Raw genomic sequence first — 20,933 nt, 5'->3', positions numbered from 1 at the left:
GGCCCTGGCAGGCAGACTTTTTTTTTCTCTTTCTGCTTCAGAGAAGCAGGCAAACTTTTACTCTGCTATTAGAAAAAGGCAAACAGCTCCCAACACTAGGCTAGCCTCTGAACTCACAGAAGTCCACCTGCTTCTGTCTCTCCAAGTGGGAGATAAAGGCAGTGTGGCACCACATCCTGCAGGGGGTTGATATTTTTATGAACAACAGTTCTCAAACTGTGGGTGGTGATCTCTTTGGCAAAACTATCTTCAAAATTATTTACATTACGATTCTTAATAGCAACAAAATAGTAACAAAATTACAATTAACTGTTTTTTTTTTTTTTTTTGGGGGGGGGGTGTCTCCACAACATGAGGAACTATATTAAAGGGTCCCAGCATTAAGAAGGTTGAGAACCACTGACCTAGAGCCTCTAGGTCAGTCAGATCATTTTTTGGTTTGTTTGTTTTGTTTGCCCTGAACAAAGAATGACGGTCTGAAAAATATTTTGGTCAGTACCTAAGAGAAGAACCTAGCAATTTCTAGAAATTTTCTATTATAAACAGAATAGTCCACATTAAACTGCAAACAAATATATGCAAACTTTTAAACATTTTTCAAGATCATCTGGCAATGAACTAAGATATCTACTCATTTTTCAAAGCAGTGATGGTCATACCAATTTTTTAATGAATGGATACAAAATATCTTTAAAAAAACCTGGCATTTTTAGTAACAATGCAAACTTAAGACAGTTTAAACAACATTGATTAGATCCCACTATTAGAAATCTCTAGTCTAACAGGCTGCTCAGCTACAAGGGAAAGCATGAATATAGAGAAGTATCTGACTGGATTTTAAGGATGAAATGCAAGATTTTAAAAAGTGGAGTGTTAACTTTTTAACTGTGTTAAGTTAGCATTACAGGGTCTGAATGGCATACCTTCACTCGCTCCTCAAATGGAACCACAAAAGGCAGTTCAGTCAGGATGGCAAGCTGTCGTTCCTCAGACACAGACAGGGGTAAGGACTCCAGACCCACTGCAACACATTTTAAAACTTATTAGTCCACCTGTATTTTCCTTCCCATTCATTGCCAGCTACTAAAATCAGGATTTATAAAGTCATTTTAAGGATTTGAAATAACCTAGTGATTCTATTTCTATTTCCATGAACACATCCTCTGGGCCCAATCTTAAATCTGACATCATTCTAGCCAGGTGAGCGATACAAATGCAGGGTGGGTAAGGTTGACAGTCTTCAGTTGTAAGCTCACTCTGCTTGTTCCTCAGGAGTAGGTATGGGAGCATGTCAAAAGTTGCCTAAGGGGCTGGTGAGATGGCTCAGTGGGTAAGAGCACCCGACTGATCTTCCGAAGGTCTGGAGTTCAAATCCCAGCAACCACCCGGTGGCTCACAACCATTCGTAACGAGATCTGGCGCCCTCTTCTGGAGTGTCTGAAGACAGCTACAGTGTACTTACATATAAAAATAAATAAATAAATAAATAAATAAATAAATCTTAAAAAAAAAAAGTTGCCTAAGAAAAGGCTGTATAACTACTGGGCCTATACTGGTACTTTACTAGTAAACTTAGGACCTATTCTTTCCCAACAGTGAGAAAAAAGCCTGGCACAATGAATCACAATTAACCCTTTAAACACATTTGAATGAAAAGAGAAAATCTGGATAATTCTTAACAGTTTAAGATTCCTTTATAGCTGGGCAGTGGTAGCACACACCTTTAATCACAGCACTTGGGAGGTGGAGGCAGGTGAATCTCTGTGAGTTGGTGGTCAGCCTTGACTACAGAGTGAGTTCCAGAATGGTCTGAACTGCATAGAGAGACCCTGTCTCCAAAAAAAAGAAAAAAGGCAAGCCAGAGTAGCAAATTTTATAACAGTTAAAGAAACTATACCCATAGCATGTTAAAAATTCTCCAGATGCAATAATTAAAACAAAACAAGCAAGACAGTACCATTAGTCAGTGGAGCTAGGGATGAACCGTAGGATATGGGCAAGGTTAAGCAAGTGCTTTATCACTGTGCTACAGTCTTTTTATGTTTTTATTATTATTATTATTATTTGGTTTTTGAGACAGGGTTTCTCTGTGTAGCCCTGGCTGTCCTGGAACTCACTTTGCAGCCCAGGTTGGCCTCGAACTCAGAAATCTGCCTGCCTCTGCCTCCCAAGTGCTGGGATTAAAGGCGTGCGCCACCACGCCGGCATGTACCTTTTTAAATGGTTAATCCCCCCTCCCCACCCCCGAGACAGGGTTTCTCTGTGTAGCCCCGAATAGTTAAAATTTTAATAAAATTTTGACAAGTTCACACATATATTCATGACCCATTATCCTCCTATCCTCCTTTCACTCTAGCTCATCACTCTCCTCACAGCTGGTCTTCCTTTTAACTTTCATGTTGCAATTTTTTCCTGTGATCTACTGAGTTTTGTGTCTCTCTCTCTCTCTCTCTCTGAGTTTATTTATTTTATTTGTGAGTGCACTGTAGCTGTCTTCAGATGCATTGTTGCTGTCTTCAGACACACCAGAAGAGGGCGTCAGACCCCATTACAGATGGTTGTGAGCCACCATGTGGTTGCTGGGATTTGAACTCAGACCTCTGGAAGAACAGTCAGTGCTCTTCACCGCTGAGCCAGCTCTCCAGCCCTTCAACTAGAGTTTCTTATAGGAACATGGGGAAGAAGTTATTTACTGGAGCATGGGCAGTCAGTCAGGGGCCATGTTACTGAAGAAAATGACCTCCTACTTCCTCACCAAATGCTAACTGCTAAGGAGTTGTGAAGTCTATGAACTTCCTCCCTCACCCATGCTAGTATGCTGAAGGGCCAGGCATCCATAGCTACTACTCATTACTGCAATGACTATGTCATTTCCAGAAAATAATCTTTTGAAAATGACAATCCCAGGAGGGCATTGTGGAGCACACCTTTTGTAGTACCAGGAAACAGTTGTGAACCCCATAGGACAAATCAGAAGCCGATTCAATACAATCACATAAGGGTCTTTATTTATAAGCTTGAGCTTGGGCTTAACTCACTGTTAACCCACATGATGGTTCCAGTGGAGAAAAGCCCTGAATGCTCATCAGGACAAGATTTTATACAAAATAACAAGTGAAAGTTGAGTGTTTCTAGCCTGGAAAGCATCTAATGGGGGGGGGGGGGCGGGTGAGGGGCTACTGTGGCCTTTAGCATAACTGGCTGGTGTTGGGAGCCAAACTTAACTTCTACTTTCCTCCAGATTGGTGGTTGTTAGGCAGTGGCAGGCTTGTAACCTGGAGACTGATGCTAGGTACCAGCCTGTTAGTTTACTTGAGTTCAAACTTAGGTGAGATTCTCTAAGACAGAGTCTGAACCCAAAATATTTGGTCCCTCACTTTAATTCCAGTACTTGTAAGGCAGAAACAGGCAGATAGATCTCTCTCTACACCAGCTAAGGCTACATAGTGAGACCTGGTGCCAAAGAAGCAAAAACCAACCAAAGCGAACAAAACATGACAATTCCAAGTACTGGCTCAGTAAGATACAAAGTACCAGTGCAATCTCTGGTCTGAATGTAAGGTGGTACAGCTACTTCAGAAAACACTTCTGCAGTTTTGTTTTTGTTTTTTCCTTTTTATAAAGGTAAGTACATGGCTGTAGTGACTTAGGGTTCTTCCATTATTTATGTTCACACACCTACTTGCATACTGATAATAATAGTAGCTACATTAATATTCACCAAAGACTAACAAAATAACCAAATGTTCTTCATAAGGCATAACTACTCGTAGGAATTCTGCAGAGTGAGCAAAGAAACAGCTATGATCCACAGAACCCCAGGCTATCTCTTGCTGCTTGCCTAACAGCCCCACCTTTCAGAAAATGTGAGATAGCAATCATTTTCTACCTGTCTAAAAGGGTTACACAAGCTGATTTTTACTGAAAATGATGATGAAGATACTCCATGTGGAGTGCAGCAAAAATCACAGAGCTAACAGTAAAAGGAGTGAATGCTACAGAGTATTCATCCTAGTGAGAAGAAGTGCAAACTGAGAACTCACCCTCCAGGGTGGACTGCAGTGGGCCAATCCTGCCCATCCTCCGGAATCGCCACACATGTCTAGATGCAGGTACATAGAGCTGGGTAACCTATGGGAACCAACTGCTGTCAGCACTTTCTTTTGTTTCAGCACCTAAGGAGCTGGCTGTCTATTCCTGTCCAGTCCAGGCTGCCTCACATGTCCTCATAATTTAACCTTGAATACTTTAAAGGGAATTATAGTCAGGGTACAGTAAAATAACAATGATATAATTATGAAACAAAGCACATCACATTAAAAAAATAACAAATATTATATCTCTTATGTTTTTCTTTAATCTGTAAATTCTTCTAATCCTTTAGTTTTGGTCTTTGTAATTTTTTTTTTCAACAAAGGTACAAGCTTTTGTTTATGGTCTGGAATGTACCCACTACTTGCAGGCTCAATGTGTATGGTGAAATGTTACACCCTTCCCTGAAATCACAAAATATGACACCCGTTATGTGGATATGTGGAAGAAATGCATAAATAGGAAGATATCATTACTGTCTAGATAGCCTTAGAGAGGCATGCCAAATGTTTACTGCTTCTTTCAAGAAAAGTTTCAAAATGACATGACTCCTTCATATTCTATAAAATTGATGAATAAAGTTCTTTTTCTCTTTAGTACCACTGTGAACTTGTAGAGTTACTATATGAGGCCAGGCCATGCAGCTATTTTCAGTGTTACTCAGAGTTTCTTGGACAATGTACATGTCTGGAAGGAAGGGTTCTCAGGAGTCCCTAACCTTTCTTCATACCTCAGCAGCTTCTACTGGTAGTCACAGGTCACCACATGTCAAAACCTAGAACCATGCTAAAGTTCTTCTGTGTTGGTGAAAAAGTTCCTTAGAGTCATCCATCGGGCCCTGGAGCTGTTCACTTTGCAAGACCTAACCATGTGCAAACTCTGCCAGTGGGTGGAGCTGAAGGTATCAGGTTTAACTTGAAGATGGCTTGTCCCTGAAGACATAGACATACCTCCAATGTCCTGCCACATTCCTGTCCTGGATTCTTGGTGCACCTGTATCCCTGTCTCATATCTGACTGTCTTTTACTCTCAAAGATTCTAAAATACATTAGTGGTGACTTTCTCTGAGCGTGCCTGATGTACACTCTTCCTGGTGATCTGGAAGATTAAGTCTGTTTTAGGTTCAAATTTTAGCAATGAGTTGTCTGCCCCTTCAGACAACAAAGGATAAAACCCATCTCTTTTAACTAACGACATACATTTACTAGTAGTATTACTAAAAAGTGACATTGTTTTCAACTCCAATAGACAATCATTGGGTTTCACTACAACCTGAGGCAATAACAGTACAATCAAGACAATGATTATCAGGATGCTGTCTAGGTCAATGCTGCTGCTACATACCTTGTCCTTTGACTTTTTTTCCCCCTAAAACATTGATACATCCTCAAAGTTAAGTGAAGAGTTACACAATTTAAAAAGGCTTACACTTCCTATAATACAAAAGCTGAGAAACCCATCTTTAATGAAAAGTATTAGGGAGATTTTTCCACTAACTTTATCTGCTTTGATATCCTCTTGTTCTGACAGCCAATGGTTTGGAGGACAGAAATTTCTCCTTGTGTCTCTAGACTTCAGCATTTTCACTAGGTTGGTGATAACCTGAAGAAAAAGAACAGGGCAGTGTCAGACAGACTAAAACATTACAGAGTTGGCAATACCATTAACCAGATAAGACACTGGTGTTTGTCTACCTGATAAAATGGATGTGACAAAAAGCCTCCTTTAGGGGCAAGAACAGGCTGGAAGAATAAACCTGTTGTTTACCAAAAGAAACAGAAAAGCAACATAAGTGCACACACAAAGTGATCTTTAAAAAATGAGGTCAGCTGACCCTGTCTTAAAACAAACAAACAAACAAACAAACAAACAAAGGTCAGTTCTCAACTAGCAAGAGGGAACCTGTGATTCACAGGGTGCTGACACATACATTTAATCCTAGCACTAGAGAGACAGAGGCAGGTGGATCTGTTAGTTCAAGACCAGATTGGTCTACAGAGTTCCAGATAGCTAGGGCAACACAAAGAAATCCTGTTTTGAAAAACCAAAGGGGCGGAAAACACGAAGCAAAACACAACAAAACAAAACAGCTCAGAAGGCAGGGACTGAGGAATGGAGAGAGAGCGCAACAATTAAGACTGACTCCCCTTTCTTGTAAAGGATCCAAATCCAGTCCCAGCACTCCTATCAAGCGGCTCACAAACGCTTGTAATTCTAGTCCAGGGGATCCAACACCCTCTTCTGGTCTTTAGGGGTAGCAGCTACACAGAACACATTACATATGAATTATACATTACACACACACACATACCCTCCCTGCCCCCACAATACAGCAATACAGTATAAATTGGGTAAAATTGTTTTCTACCTTTTTCTTTTTTCAAACAAGGTCTCATATAGCTCTATATCCTCCTGCCTAAGTACCAATGATTACAGGCCTGCACCACCACATTTTGAAATTCTTTTGTTTAATAGCACTTTCTTTAGATTTATTTTATGTGTATTAGTGTTTTGGCTGAATGTATGCATGTGTACCATGCATGTACCTGGTATCCTTGGAGGTCAGAAGACAGCACATGATCTCCTGAAACTGGAGTTATAGATGGCTGTGAGTCCATGTGGGACTTAGGAACTGAACCTGGATCCTTTGCAAGAGGAACAGTATTCATACCAGCAAGCATCTCTTTAGCCCCTTGGCTGGAATCTTTTAAGGAAGAATTCTGGCAGTGCATAGCTCACATGGACTGTAAAGAGGCTCACTCTGTTACTATGTGGAATTAGTTCTTCTGAGAAATACCACATGAGCAGCACCCTACTAAATCTCTATTTTCCCCACATACCTTGACTATGCCTCTACAGTCTCTTAACAAAGAAAGAAACACAAAGAAACCCTGTTTTGATACAGGGTTTCTCAAATTGGCCATTCTCCTCAATTGCAGCATCAAAGCTATGTGTATCCTTTGAATGTTCTTAAAGCATTAGCTCTGCTTTGGCTATGCCATGAGCTCCTTTGGAAAAGAGCCCACAAATTACCTAGGGTCCTGGGAGTTTTCAGTAGTTGATCTGAGTTTAAAAGTCATTGGTAAGATTAAAGAGATCTAGCAGTAAAAAAGCTCTCCTTTCTACACTACATACTTTGTAAAGCTGGCAAGATTACTCAGTGATTAAAGATACTTATTACTACCAAGATTGACAGGAGTTTAATTCCCAAGGAATCACACCATAGAAGCAGAGAACTGTGAAGCATATGGGACTGTGTCACCAAGCAAAAACTGGGAAGGTTGAATGGATTCAGAAACCCCGGTAAATTCTCCTATCTGAGAACTGTAGGCGTTTCATCTACTACCAGGTTCTTGCCCTGAAGCATGTGATCATGACACCCCACATGAGGATCAGGAAGTCAGGTAGCACAGATTACAAAGTTCCTCATGCTAATGAGGTATCTGGATGGGCTGGCCTCTAGAGTTTAGCCAATAAGGGTCCCTTCTCGGACATTCCTTCCTACAAAAGATATTTAGTTAATCTCTGGTCTACCCTGAGTAAGTCATATACAACTATTTTCTACTACCACTAAATACTAATGACAAGTAAGGACTCTATCTCATCAAGAACTGATGTGGGAGAAAGCCTTCATCACACAGAGCCATGTCACTTAAAACTCCCAAACTCCGAACACTCAACCCTCAACTAAGGCAGAGTCTGGGCCCTAGGCTCAAAACCAGCCCACTGCCCAGTCCTGACTCCTCATGGTTCCCAGCAGCATCTGGGTGTTCAGGATGTTGGGAACCCCAGCTTGCCTTCCTGTTTCTCACCCAGGCTGGATGATGATGAAGGTAAGAACAACTGGAGAGATGGTTTTAAACTGTCATCTTTAAACAGATGCCCAATGCAAAATTCACAAGATAGTTTTTCTTTCTAATTATTCAATCACAATTTCTGGAAAACTGTACCAAATAGAAAGACTCTAAGACTCTTAGATGTAAGTTGTAACAAAGTTATAGGTATACCCATCTTAGGAAACTTTGAACAAAGGTTATAAAAACTTGCCCAAAGTGAGTTTTCTACATATTCAAGCTTGTGGTTTCCAGCCTATACAACATGTAGAGATCACCTGGGAGGGTAACAAATATCCACATAGGGGGCACCACCACTCACACCTCAGTCCAGAATGGTTTAAGTGGAGCCAGGCAAACTGCCACTCTGAACTGTTTCAGAGCTGAGTCTGAAGGACTTGAGAACCAATGTGGTTTATAAGAAATGAAAGCAAAGAAGCATACTTCAGAATGACCAGCTGCATCTGTAACACAGTGTTAGCAGCTTTCATAAATACGACATATATATGCTTGATGTATTAGCTGCTGTCCCTCATCCTAAATCAGTGATTTCCAATGTTCAGAGTAAAAATACCTCAGTACTTGGAAATGAGCACAGTAATTATGCAAGCATTCACATTCACATGCAGCACAGTAATAACTTACAAACTGGTTTCCTTCAACCCCAATATTAAAATTAAAAAGTTAGTCACCAGAAACATACAGATTTCTTATGAAAGTCCCAGCTGACAACTGCCTAGTTACAGATTATACATTAATACAAACTATTTTTTACAAGATCCTTATGTTTATAGAGTTCTGGGTTTGATGATGACAGGAAATCCTGCTGACAGATTGAGAAGCTCAGGCAAGTGTCCTACTAGCTATCATACTGTAACAAGATATAATACTATCATGTTATAAATCCATCTGTAAATTGAATGACAACACTTGGATGGAGATGACTGGTATACATACAGCCTATTTTGAAAAGCAACTGAAGATAAAGGTATAATAATTAAAACCAAACAACATAGCTATTTTTTTTTTTTCTTCCCTGACACTAAAGATTTAATCTAAAGCCTCATGTTTTCTAGATAGGAGTTTAATCACTGAACTATATTCTCATTTTTATTTTGAGACAGTGTCTCACTCACTAAGTTGTCTAAGTGGACCTTAACCCCCATTAGAGCCCAGAAAGCCACAAACTTGCAGTCCTGCCTAGTGCCAGAGATTCCCCAGTCTATGCTGCCTGGTCTAGCAACAGGCACAATCAGCAGCACACACTTCTAGATACTGAAAGGGGCAAATGTACAATGTGATAAATACATGAAAGGAGAGCTTGATTTCAAATGAAGAACACATTCAAAGGTGTAAAGAACACATAGCCTCAGAGGGCATTTTTCCCGATGCTGTAAAAGTTGCCAGTCTGGAGGCCTCCACAGCTGCACTTCCTGCGGCCACAGATAGTCATGAAAACCAAGCCTTGGAGAATGGGCTTGTGATAAAGAACAACTCACACCCACCGCCCGAACTCCTCGGTGGGGAAACCCAGGGACCGCGACCGGGCCCTAGGTAACTATGAAAACCAGGCCATAGAGAGCAGGTGTGTGCATGCGAGTGTTAAAGAAAGGCATGAAATAGCCGGGCGTGGTGGCGCACGCCTTTAATCCCAGCACTCGGGAGGCAGAGGCAGGCGGATTTCTGAGTTCGAGGCCAGCCTGGTCTACAAAGTGAGTTCCAGGACAGCCAAGGCTACACAGAGAAACCCTGCCTCGAAAAACCAAAAAAAAAAAAAAAAAGAAAGGCATGAAATAATGTGTGGAACGCCCTAGTTGTAATAGGCTGAATTTAGCTTAAAAACTCCAGTCTGGCACGGCAAAATCGCTCACCTTCCGAGGGCCCAGCAGAGAAAACTTCGTGCTGAGAAATAATCTGCTTGGACCCCAAGCGGACGCTTAGGCGGACACGTGCCACTTAGACAACAAAGCCTGCACTGCCTCCTCAGCTCCAGAGGTTCCTAAAGCAAGGAACATCGAGCTGCATTTACCTGCTTGCTGCCGGGAGCTAGGCTATGCCCTCCAGGCTGGAAAGGTTAGTGAAGAGTGTGTGCGTGCGTGTGTGTGTGTGTGTGTGTGTGTGTGTGTGTGTGTGTATGAAAGAACAAACGAACCAGTGAAGAGCATGTGTGTGAGCGTGTGTGTGTGTGTGTGTGTGTGTGTGTGTGTGTGTGTGTGTGTGTGAATGAAAGAACAAACGAACCAGTGCGGGCCTGTTTTACCATTTATTTGCCTTTTGCTGTTTATGAATAAATAAAAGTACTAGAACCTTGGTTTCGAGGAATTTGCTTTATGCCACGTTTTACGGCAGTGGCAGTTCATTGACAAAAGGAATGTGAGAAAACTAGTGGCATGCTGTTCCAGGAGCATCACCTGACATAAGAGACTCTCTTACAGGAAATGGAAAGAACACAATGAGTCTACTGCAAGCCCTCATCACACAATGATAACTGCCCAGGCCCAGTCTCAGTTCTCTGCCATTCCCTAGCACTGGGCAGCCAGCATTGAGTTACTTAAGGAATCAGTAGTTAAGGCTTGAAATGCTGCTCTGAGTACACACAATCCCATTTTACATACCTCTCAGTTATCACTTGTTAAACATAATGTATTTTGAAGGACAGGATTTTCTTCAATGTTTTAAATACTACAAAATGGCTTTCCTTAAGTATTCATCTCAACTAGCCACAAAAAAGTAAAACAAAAACAAAACCACCCAGCCCAACTCAATAATAAGGATAGGTAAGAACAGATCTTCAGGGGCTGGTGAGATGGCTCAGTGGGTAAGAGCACCCGACTGCTCTTCCAAAGGTCCAGAGTTCAAATCCCAGCAACCACATGGTGGCTCACAACCATCCACAACGAGATCTGGCGCCCTCTTCTGGAGTGTCTGAAGACAGCTACAGTGTACTTACATATAATAAATAAAATAAATCTTTAAAAAAAAAAAAAAAAAGAACAGATCTTCAAAAACAGAACACAGGCCCATCACTCAAGAGACTCCTGTGAGAACATGGACATCAGGATCCTAGCCAGGACACTGGCTGCATCCATTCACTCTGTTCCTCACCTCACAGATCCAGAGCGGCCATGCTAGCAGAGGTATCACCATCCTCTGACTAGAGATCTATTACACCCTTCCTTGAAAGAAGAAAAGCTCAAATTCTTACTTCACAAATGCGAAATGTCCAGGTTACTACAAGACTATTAGTTTTCAGCCAGGCTCAGACATGAGCTGAAAACTAAACTCTGTATAGGCTGTTCAACAATTGTGCTAGCCCAGAGGAGAAAGCTGTTCGTTTAGAAGAAAGCAACATTAATTTATTTAAGTTCTTGAACTTATTTTTCACAGAAAGCCTTATCTAGTTCAGTTACTCTACCAAGACAACATAATTATGTTTGATTTTATAAAGTATAAAACAACAATCCCCAATTTTGGAATCCGTTTTTCAATAAAATTTTAATTATGGGGGAAAAAAAAGTTGGGTAGTTGGTTGTCTTTTTTCTTCAGAGCTGGGTACAGAACCCATCCGTAATGTTCTACTTACTACTAAGCCACATTTTCACACCTGGGTAGCTTTTTAATAATGTTTTTGAAATAAATAAATAAATAAATAAATAGTAACTATAAATAAAATTGGGTTTTATGATACTTTCATATATACAGTGTATTTTAAGCACATTCATCTCCTCCTTAGTCTTTCCTGCCCCTGCCCCTACCTAGTTTCCTGTCCTCATTCTTCTGCTTTCATGTCTTCATGTGTGTGTGTTCCTCTGCTTTCATGTCTTCGTGTGTGTGTGTGTGTGTTCCAGTAAGATCTGTTATAGTTGTTAACAGGAGCACAGACGAGAGGTTACAAAATCATGAGCACCTTCAGTGGCTATAATACTCAAGGGAAATTTCCCCCTCTTTCATGAATTGCCTATGTTAAATCTTATTTCAGGAGACCTTCCCACTTCAATGATAGGCTACTGAAGGACCTAATATTGTGGAGACAAGCATAGCTGATGTGAGTTCAAGAGTGCAGCAGCCAGGGCTGGAGAGATGGCTCAGCAGATGAGAGCTGACTGCTCTTCCAGAAGTCCTGAGGTCAATTCCCAGCAACCACATGGTGGTTCACAATCATCTGTAATAGAATCTGATGCCCTCTTCTGGTGTGTGTCTGAAGACAGCTACAGTGTACTCATATGCATAAAATAAATAAATAATTCTTAAAAAAAAAAAATCAGCATTCCACGCCTACTCCCTTTCTCTAATTCTTACATTCCTACTCATTCTTCCACTATGTTCCACAGCCTTGGATATTGTAGTGGTCTGAATGAAAATGGCCCCCATAGACCCATAGGGAGTGGCACTATTAGGAGGTATTGCTGGGGTATATGTGGCTTTGTTGGAGGAAGTGTGTCACTGAGGTTAGGCTTTGAAGTTTCAAATATTCAAGCCAGGCCCAGTGGCATGCTCTCTTCTTGCTGCCTTCAGATGTGAATGCAGAACTCCTAGCTACTTCTCCAGCACCATGTCTGCCTGCATGCCATGATAATAATGGACTAATATTCTAAACTGTTAAGTCAGCCCCCTATTAAATGTTTTCCTTTGTAAGAGTTGCAATAGAAACACTAAGACAGGTATGTCCCATTTATGGGTCATTTATTCTTAGTAATTTGGCCAGTTATCAGTCTCTGAAATAATTGCTGATCACCGCAAAGAGAAGCTTTCTGACCAAAGCTGACAACAGCACTATTCTATATAGGCTTGTATTTAGAAAGTAATGTGATATGGACATCATGTTCAGTTAGCAAAGAACAGTAGCTTCCCCACTATGGCACAGAACCTTCCTAGATATGGCCTTCTGACTGGGTCTATAGTATGAGGGCTAGTCAGCAGAGAGGAAGCTAAAAGTCAAGTTTCAACTTTGTTTTTCTGTCCCATGACCAAATTAGCCTTAGGTTTTTAAAGAATCCATACAGATCCCAGGTCGGTCTGAAACTTATGATCTTCCTGCCTCAATCTCCCAAGTATTGGGATGTACCAGGTTCATCACCACAACCAGAACATTTTTTCTTTCAAATGGAAAATATAAAGCAACAGTCAAAAGGACAAGAATCATCTACAGTAGTGCACTCTACTCTCTATGTGGCGCTGCATATGCTGGGTCTGCTTTCCTGACACACTGCTTTTGCTAAGGCCATTAAATGTGGTAGCCAGATACAAAGACATAGCAAGCAGGATATCCTGCTTCTCCATGGGGTTAACATGATTATAGCCATAAATTACACTTCAAAAAGAAGTTTATAAAGTTGGCATATGCATTACATGTTGTAACAGTGTTGACGCAGAGCTCAGGAACAGATCTGAATTCCTAAGGTGACAGGTAAAGAAGACTTTGAGCAATGAGACTCTATGTTCTGTCAACAGTAACACAGCCTCTCAATTCAACATTGTCTGTAACTGAAAAATGAAAATGCTCTGCTCTGAAGTAGATAGCCTCGTCTCAGCATTTGCAATTCTGTCATTTAAGAAAAGAAAGAAATTCACCCATGGAAGGAGTTACAGAGACAATGTTTGGAGCTGTGACGAAAGGATGGACCATCTAGACACTGCCATACCCGGGGATCCATCCCATAATCAGCCTCCAAACGCTGACACCATTGCATACACTAGCAAGATTTTGCTGAAAGGACCCAGATATAGCTGTCTCTTGTGAGACTATGCCAGGGCCTGGAGAACACAGAAGTGGATACTCACAGTCAGCTATTGGATGGATCACAGGGGCCCCAATGGAGGAGCTAGAGAAAGTACCCAAAGAGCTAAAGAATTCTGCAACCCTGTAGGTGGAACAACAATATGAACTAACCAGTACCCCATGGAGCTCGTGTCTCTAGCTGCATATGTATCAAAAGATGGCCTAGTCGGCCATCACTGGAAAGAGAGGCCCATTGGACTTGCAAACTTTATATGCCTCAGTACAGGGGAACGGCAGGGCCAAAGAGTGGGAGTGGGTGGGTAGGGGAGTGGGGGGAGGGTATGGGGGACTTTTGGGATAGCATTGGAAATGTAAATGAGGAAAATACCTAATAAAAATAAATAAAAAAAAAAAAAAAGAAAAATAAATTCAGAGAAAGGCCATTGCCATAATATCTGATCCCAACTGCCATTCCTGTCCTCTTTTCAGGTGCTGTCTTCTTTGAACTGTCCTATCTTACTTTCCTGCTCTCTGCGATTCAGAGATTAATTAGAAAAGCCGACGACAAAAAAATCAGACCTGTCTGCTAATAGAGGATAGAAAGATCCTGAAGGTAGAAACTGGGAGTCCCTTTTTTTGGTTTGGGGTAGTATTCAGTTAATATTATATATTAAATCCCATGCTCAGTGTCTTTCACATAGTGAATTTTTTGCTGAATAAAAAACAAAATTAATAACTCCTAAAAAAAAAAAAAGAAAAAAAAAGAAAAAGCAAGAAATTAATGGCAAATGCTTTTACCTCCTTGGGTTTGTTTTACTGTCAGTTTCAAATTTAATCTGGTACTGTAGTACACATAAATGGTGCAGACATTGTACAGGGGCAACAGTTAACATCTCCCATATAGAATCACTACCATATGAACAGACAGGCAATGCTTACTTTTATGAAAAAAGTGACAACACCCTTCTGTTTATGGTATTTGATATAAATGTCATTTTCTCCTATAAGAAAAGCTAATAGCAGCTGATCATCACTCATGGGTAATACTAGTTTGTATTATTTCTAGACTCTATGCATGGCAGGTGGTATAAAATTGGTTGGGCATATGTCCTTTAAACAATTATATTCTAAGGTCAAAGGTCTTTGTTAAAACACAATTTCAAATCTAAACATATCAAAAAAAAATGAAAGAAAGAAAAAAAAGAGCAAACTATTAGGATTTTAGATGTAGTTCAGTGGTACACTGCTTACCTAGCATGTACAAAGCTCTGGGTTCAATCTCTCTTTCACTTCCATATACATATACATCAAGAGAGCAAGAATCATCTACCAGAGCACATACTGCTCTCTATGTGGCAATGCACATAAATGGGCCTGCCTCCCTGACATACTGTCTTTGCTAGGGCCCATTAAATGTGGTAGCCAGACACAAGCAAGATTTCCTACCTCTTCCCCAGGAAGGTGCTTGAGACAGGGTCTTGTTAATTCACCTTCAACTCACTAGAGCTCAGGCTGGTTCCATGCTTGTAAATCATTCTGCCTCAGCAACCTGAGAGATCACTAGTGTGCATCATTTCATTTGGCTCCACAGAAATCTTTATTTTAATGTTTAAGCAAAATAAAATAGGTCGGGGTTAAAACAAAACAAAACAAAACAAAAAACCACCTCATGTAGCATTATTAAATTCAGATATTCCTAAGCCCCAAAGACTGTCATTCAAAATTATAAAACATACAGTAGGAACTATAAAAGTGACTTTATCTTCTAGTGTACACAAAACCTGGTATCTCACATTAAGGGAAATGTTACTAACAAAGATCTCAGAGCTTAATTACACATAGACAAGAAAGCATATATGCTACCATCTGGTTCAAATCCATGAACACTCACACAAGCATTCCAAGTCTGAAGTAGGTGAGACAGTTTATTCTAGATACCTAGAAAAGGTGCAAAATAGCCCATCTTCAAGGAAGGGCTCAGCAGTCAACTTTTAAGGTTTACTTAGAAATAGAGAGAAAAAGGTGATTAAAATAAATTGTGCAAACATGTATTACACCAATCTGCACAAATTATGAATTCAATGATGCATTAGGCCTGTATTCATGCAATCAAAACATTATCAGTTACTTTCACTGCTGCTAATGCTTATGCTTCTAAGTGAAATGTGTTGTAAAATCAGGCAGAATGGGCTGCAGAGAGACTCTCATGGACTTGTAGGATGAATAAGCAGTCCTTAATTAGCCCATCAGGTTAAGTGCAAGCATTAATGGGTCTTTCCTAAAGTCTAGCTTGACATCTTTCTCCAAACATGGCCAAGAAGAAAGTTCCATTAGCAATATTAATACAAGCTTAGTTGATCATTTTCATTCAATTAACTTCTTTCAATTAAACAGATAGCTTGACAAAAGCAGTGATAAAAGACCTGAAGGGACAGCTGATGACTCTCATGGAACATTAGTGTTTGAGAGGTCACTGGTATTAAACGGCCTGTAAATCTAGCATTCAATTTGGAAGATGCATTTCTTCTGCTCTCCTTTAACGAGCAATTTTAGCTGACTAGATGTGTTTGCAGCAGAAATTGCATGGGGGTCAGAGTCAAGCACCTTTTCCTGCTTTTTTTTTTTTCCTTTTTTAACCCTGTCACCCACTCCTCCCAGCATTCCAGCCATGGTACCCCATAACTTCTTTTTTTCCATGAATTCATTCTGGAGTAATTTATATACAGTATGCATCAAAACGGACTCATTCTACCTTTTTGATTCCATCTTAAAGATTAAAAATAATTTTTACCAAGAAAAAAAATCTGTTAATGAAAATAAAAATGAAAACATTTATTTTATTACTTTTTTTTTTTAGCTTGTCAAGGATAGCCTTAAGACATTTTACACACGTCTTCACTGTGAAAGCAAGGGTTTTATTTTTTGTTTTCTGCTGCAGCACTTATGTCAAAGTCAGAAGACTTCTGAGAGCCAGTTTTCTCTTTTCACTGTATATAATACAGGACTCAGCTCAGGTCTCCAGAATCGGTAGAAAGAACTTTTATTTACTGAGTCATTTCATCAGCACAAAAGCAGTACTTTTAAAATGAAACAGATATAAAGATAAAGACTTTTCTTAGAAGTTTTGTAAATTAAAATTATGCCTCCAAATTTCTCCTAAAAGAAACTAAACAAAACCAAGTCTGTGCTGGATACATTCTGACATGCCACATACCTTGAACAGCTGAACCCATCGCTTCTGTTCCATTTGTATGCACTGCTGCATCTCAGAATTAGTAGTGACCCCAATACTCTGAAATGCGGTGACATATTCTTCCCGAACTTCTGGCTTTGTTTCCGGGTATGCTAGCTTGATGATCCCCAAGCAGGCATCTCGAAGGCATCGTGACAGCAGGATTAACTCCTCCAGAGTGAAAGGCATCATGGATGATTGTCTCTGACCTACAACTAAAACAACCAATTTTCAACCATTTTCTTCCCCCAAATCAACATACACAGAAAAACTTAAAGAAGAAGAAGAAAAAAAAAAAAAAAAAAAAAAAAGGGTGGTGGTGGTGGTGGGTCCTCGAGAGCCTTTCAATTACCCTTAAAAGCTGACAGGCTATAAGGCCAGCAGCAAACCCATTTTTCAAAATTCTTACCTTCTATGGGGTCACCAAAAAATTCATTGTCATGTATGGAGATCAGCGAATGACTGAACAAGGAGCTGAAGAGGTAAAAGAGTGGGATGATTCGACTAGAATCTTCAAAAGACATGGGCGAGCCCCTTGATATCAACTGAAGCAATGGCACCATAGATCTGAGGAAGGGGCAGGGAAAAATCAAAATAGCTATTTTAAGGTGAGGCTTAGGAATTAAGACATCAGATAAGGCCGGGCGTGGTGGTGCACGCCTTTAGTCCCAGCACTTGGGAGGCAGAGGCAGGCAAATTTCTGTGTTCAAGTTCAAGGACAGCCAGGGCTACACAGAAACCAAAAAAAAAAAAAAAAAAAAAGAGAGAGAGACATCAGATAATATACTTAGTGAAAATAAATTTACATTAACAAACTACTTAGAAAGAAATCAGGGCTTACAAATACCAAATGGCACTCAATGCAGCTTATTTCATTTTCTCATTCCTGGTGGAGTGCTATTACCATGTTTATTGACCTGGTTTTATCAATAAATTTGTTAAAAAAAAAAAGGAAATGTTAACCTGGAGATAACACAAGTTAGTAACTGGCACCATAGAAGTCAAGAAAGCCCACCAGACCAACCTTTTTGATGTGTTCCTGTTCCTGCCATCTGTAGCAATAGGCAGTTACTGAGAGTGGACATAGTATCAAGCCAAAGCCCTGGAGTTTTAGATGAAAACTATCCCCTCTCCTTGGACTTCCATTTTACATAGGCCAACAAATATGGCAGGACAGAACATTTTACCTAGCCCTGCTTTCAGGTAGGTCTGTAACACCTCTATATTGCAGCCAAATTAGAACCTTCATCTTCCACTCTTCTTGGAGTCTTGTTTCTTCTGTCCATGTTTATAAGTGGCTCCCTTGTCTGCCACATAGATGGGTCTGTAGAAAACTTTATGTCTCTACTGTTTATCACAAGGTGTGATTGGTTCCTTTCTTTTTCATGGAAGTCTGTTATATGAAACACATAGCTCTTTCCAAACAAGAAAAGAAGGCACCGTGTCCCCTCTACAATGAGACTTGCAGGTCACTTCATAGGTATCTGTTATACCCCTCTTTACTTTCTGTCAATCTTTTTTTGGAGACAAGGTAGCCCTGGCTGTCTTGGAACTTATGAGTTCTACCTACCTCTGCTGGGATTAAAGGCCTGCACCATCACACCCAGTTCCCAAAAGTTTTATTTGGAAACAGGAGCAGGAGTGAAGCTGGAGAAATTAACACCATACATGCAGGAGCCTGCCTGTTCTTATCAGGAAGTGGAGGTACTGGGGTTTGGGTTGGTGAGTGAGGTAGATGCAGATGGGGCTCTGAATCTATCTGATGCTGCCTTCAGGAAAAGGTCTAGAATGAGAACAGGAACTCTATGCAGCTCACAACAATCTGTAACTTCACTCTCAGAGGATCCAATGCCCTCTTCCAGCCTCCTTGGGTACTGGCTCCTTGAGAGACAGAAATACTGTCCTACCTCACTACCAAAGCCAGGAAAGCTGAGAGCTGACTTAAGCATGTACAAGAGTGGTCTCGTCTCCTACTCAGTCCCATGAGAAGAGAATCCAGCATATTCTTTCTGACTGAGTCCTCACTGTGCTACCAGGCCACTTACAAAAATTTTCATAACACACACAAAAGTAATTAATTCACTGCCATATATTTTTATTGATATTAGTAAAGATGTGGTCCTAGCCCTTTAGATACCAGGCCTATCAATGCAGAGCCACAAAAATCACGTAAAACCAAAGAGCATATAGTATTTAAGGGAACAAGTGTTAACACAGTTGCTGAGTAGGCAGTGTTTTCTACATTTAAGCAGTGCTGAACCAGCACTGAAAAAAAAAATCACTCCTGCTCTGAATCCTGGTCCTTACATTACAATAAGTCACTACAAAATCACACAGGCAACAATTAATGCTGTAAACCAACATTAACTTTTTGTTCTCTCCTTAATTCCATGATGTGAGCAAAAAGAAGTTAATTATTCTGAGTTGAATGATGGAAAATAGAAGAGTGCACCCTGCAGTGTACCCTGCAGCCAGGGACAAATGAAACACAGGACAGTGAGAAACACCAACTCAAACATCCTTCTGAAAACAAATCAATCTCAAGAGACTTGGAAGCAAATAAAAAGTCTACAATTTAATGTGATGGGAACACCACCAAAAGCTGGTTAAATTACAGAAAATCAGTGGTACTTCATATGAATCCCTGACACCTCAGAATAAGGATTTGCACCTGTCTGTGGAGACTACGCCCTCCTCTCATTGAAGAGTTTTCAGCTTTTCCTGCTTTTGCATTGGCTCCTGTTACAGACACCCTGAGACCCTCCGTGCAGTGACCACAGTGGAATAGTACCTTTGGCAAATAGTGGCCTGTTTGCTGGTTGTCAGTTGTTTCAATTTTAGTAAGCCAGAAACTAAACTGTCTTGTTTCAACAGGAAATATAAGAAAGAACACAGTTGGAATAAAAACATGGCTTGCAAAACCTCTGCCCATGGGCTCAGCACTTGGGAGGCAAAGGCACGTGGATTTCTATGAATTTGAGGTCAGCCTTGTCTACAGAGTGTTCCAGGTCAGCTAGGGCCGTTACACAGAGAAACCTCATATAGAAACACAAAACAAAACAAACACACCAAAAACATCTGACGGCCCCTAGATTTGGTGGCTTAGGGTGAGGAAAAGAACACATCTCAGTTGGGTCTGGAACCTCTTGGCTACCTGATGAGACAATGAGGCAGACTCCCAAGTCTGATGTAGGTCTCCCAGATGAGCTAGTCCTGCTGTGAACTATCTTTAGACTAAATTTTCTGTCATTTTCAGAAAATCAGGTGTTTCATTTTTAATTTTGCTCCCGAAAGCAGTATGATAAAGTGTTAAGTGAGAATATATTAATACATTATTTATGTTCCTGAAAGGAAGTTATTTAATAAACTAAAGGAGCAACAAGAAATTCAAAATTCTCAACTGCCTTTTAAAAATTGCCTTTAAAAAACCTATATAACCTTATCCATTGTAAAATAGTATTAATAATTTAATGTAATTAACAGTATCATTTTTCTTTCACACATCATGACTCCATTTCCTCACCAAAAGACAAATGTCATAAACAAACAGCCAATTATCAAACAGACCAGTATTTCTGTTGCTAAGCTGGTGTACTCATAGGTCAATGATCATTTCCTGTTCTAATGATCTCCAATCTCCTCTTGCCCTAAGCAAACAGTTGTTCATGAAAGTCAAGGTCATGTCAGAAGGATTAAAATGTACCAAAACTTCTTATTTTAAATTGTCTAAGTATGTCTCTAACCTAGGTGTTTCTAGTCTGTTGATTCCAGATGAGTCACTCAGCCTTCACGAGTGTCACTAGCCACAGTGGGCTAAGAAAAACTCTCTTATTCACAAAAGAATCATTAAGATGAAATGAAAAACATAAAAGCATTAAAGGAAATTTCCCTACCACTAAGAGGAGGTTTTTCTGGATATAAGGGGTACACACCCATAATCCTAGTACTCCAGAAGCTAATGCAGGACTTTAAAGTTATAAGCTACTAGCCGCACAGTGAAACCCTGCTTGGTTTTTGCTTTATTTAAGAAAACAAAAACAAAAGGCCAGGGGAGCAG

General features: G+C 40.3%; 1 protein-coding gene across 1 annotated transcript in view; it reads right to left on the bottom strand.

The window, feature by feature from the left end:
• Ube3c (ubiquitin protein ligase E3C) overlaps positions 1-20,933 on the bottom strand; it is a 107,194-nt gene that overhangs the window by 42,345 nt on the left and 43,916 nt on the right. The window contains exons 12-16 of the mRNA XM_021162266.3: positions 17,286-17,443; positions 16,859-17,091; positions 5,590-5,694; positions 4,044-4,131; positions 924-1,021 (exon numbers count right to left, since the gene is read on the bottom strand). Coding sequence (XP_021017925.1) covers positions 924-1,021; positions 4,044-4,131; positions 5,590-5,694; positions 16,859-17,091; positions 17,286-17,443 — 682 coding nt within the window. The remainder of the gene's footprint in view (positions 1-923; positions 1,022-4,043; positions 4,132-5,589; positions 5,695-16,858; positions 17,092-17,285; positions 17,444-20,933) is intronic.

This window comes from Mus caroli, unplaced genomic scaffold (assembly GCF_978045245.1).
Source record: "Mus caroli unplaced genomic scaffold, Mus_caroli_1 scaffold_4, whole genome shotgun sequence".
NCBI classification, from domain to species: domain Eukaryota; kingdom Metazoa; phylum Chordata; class Mammalia; order Rodentia; family Muridae; genus Mus; species Mus caroli.
Note: the sequence above shows the minus strand (reverse complement) of the source record. Positions and strands in the feature narration are given on the sequence as shown.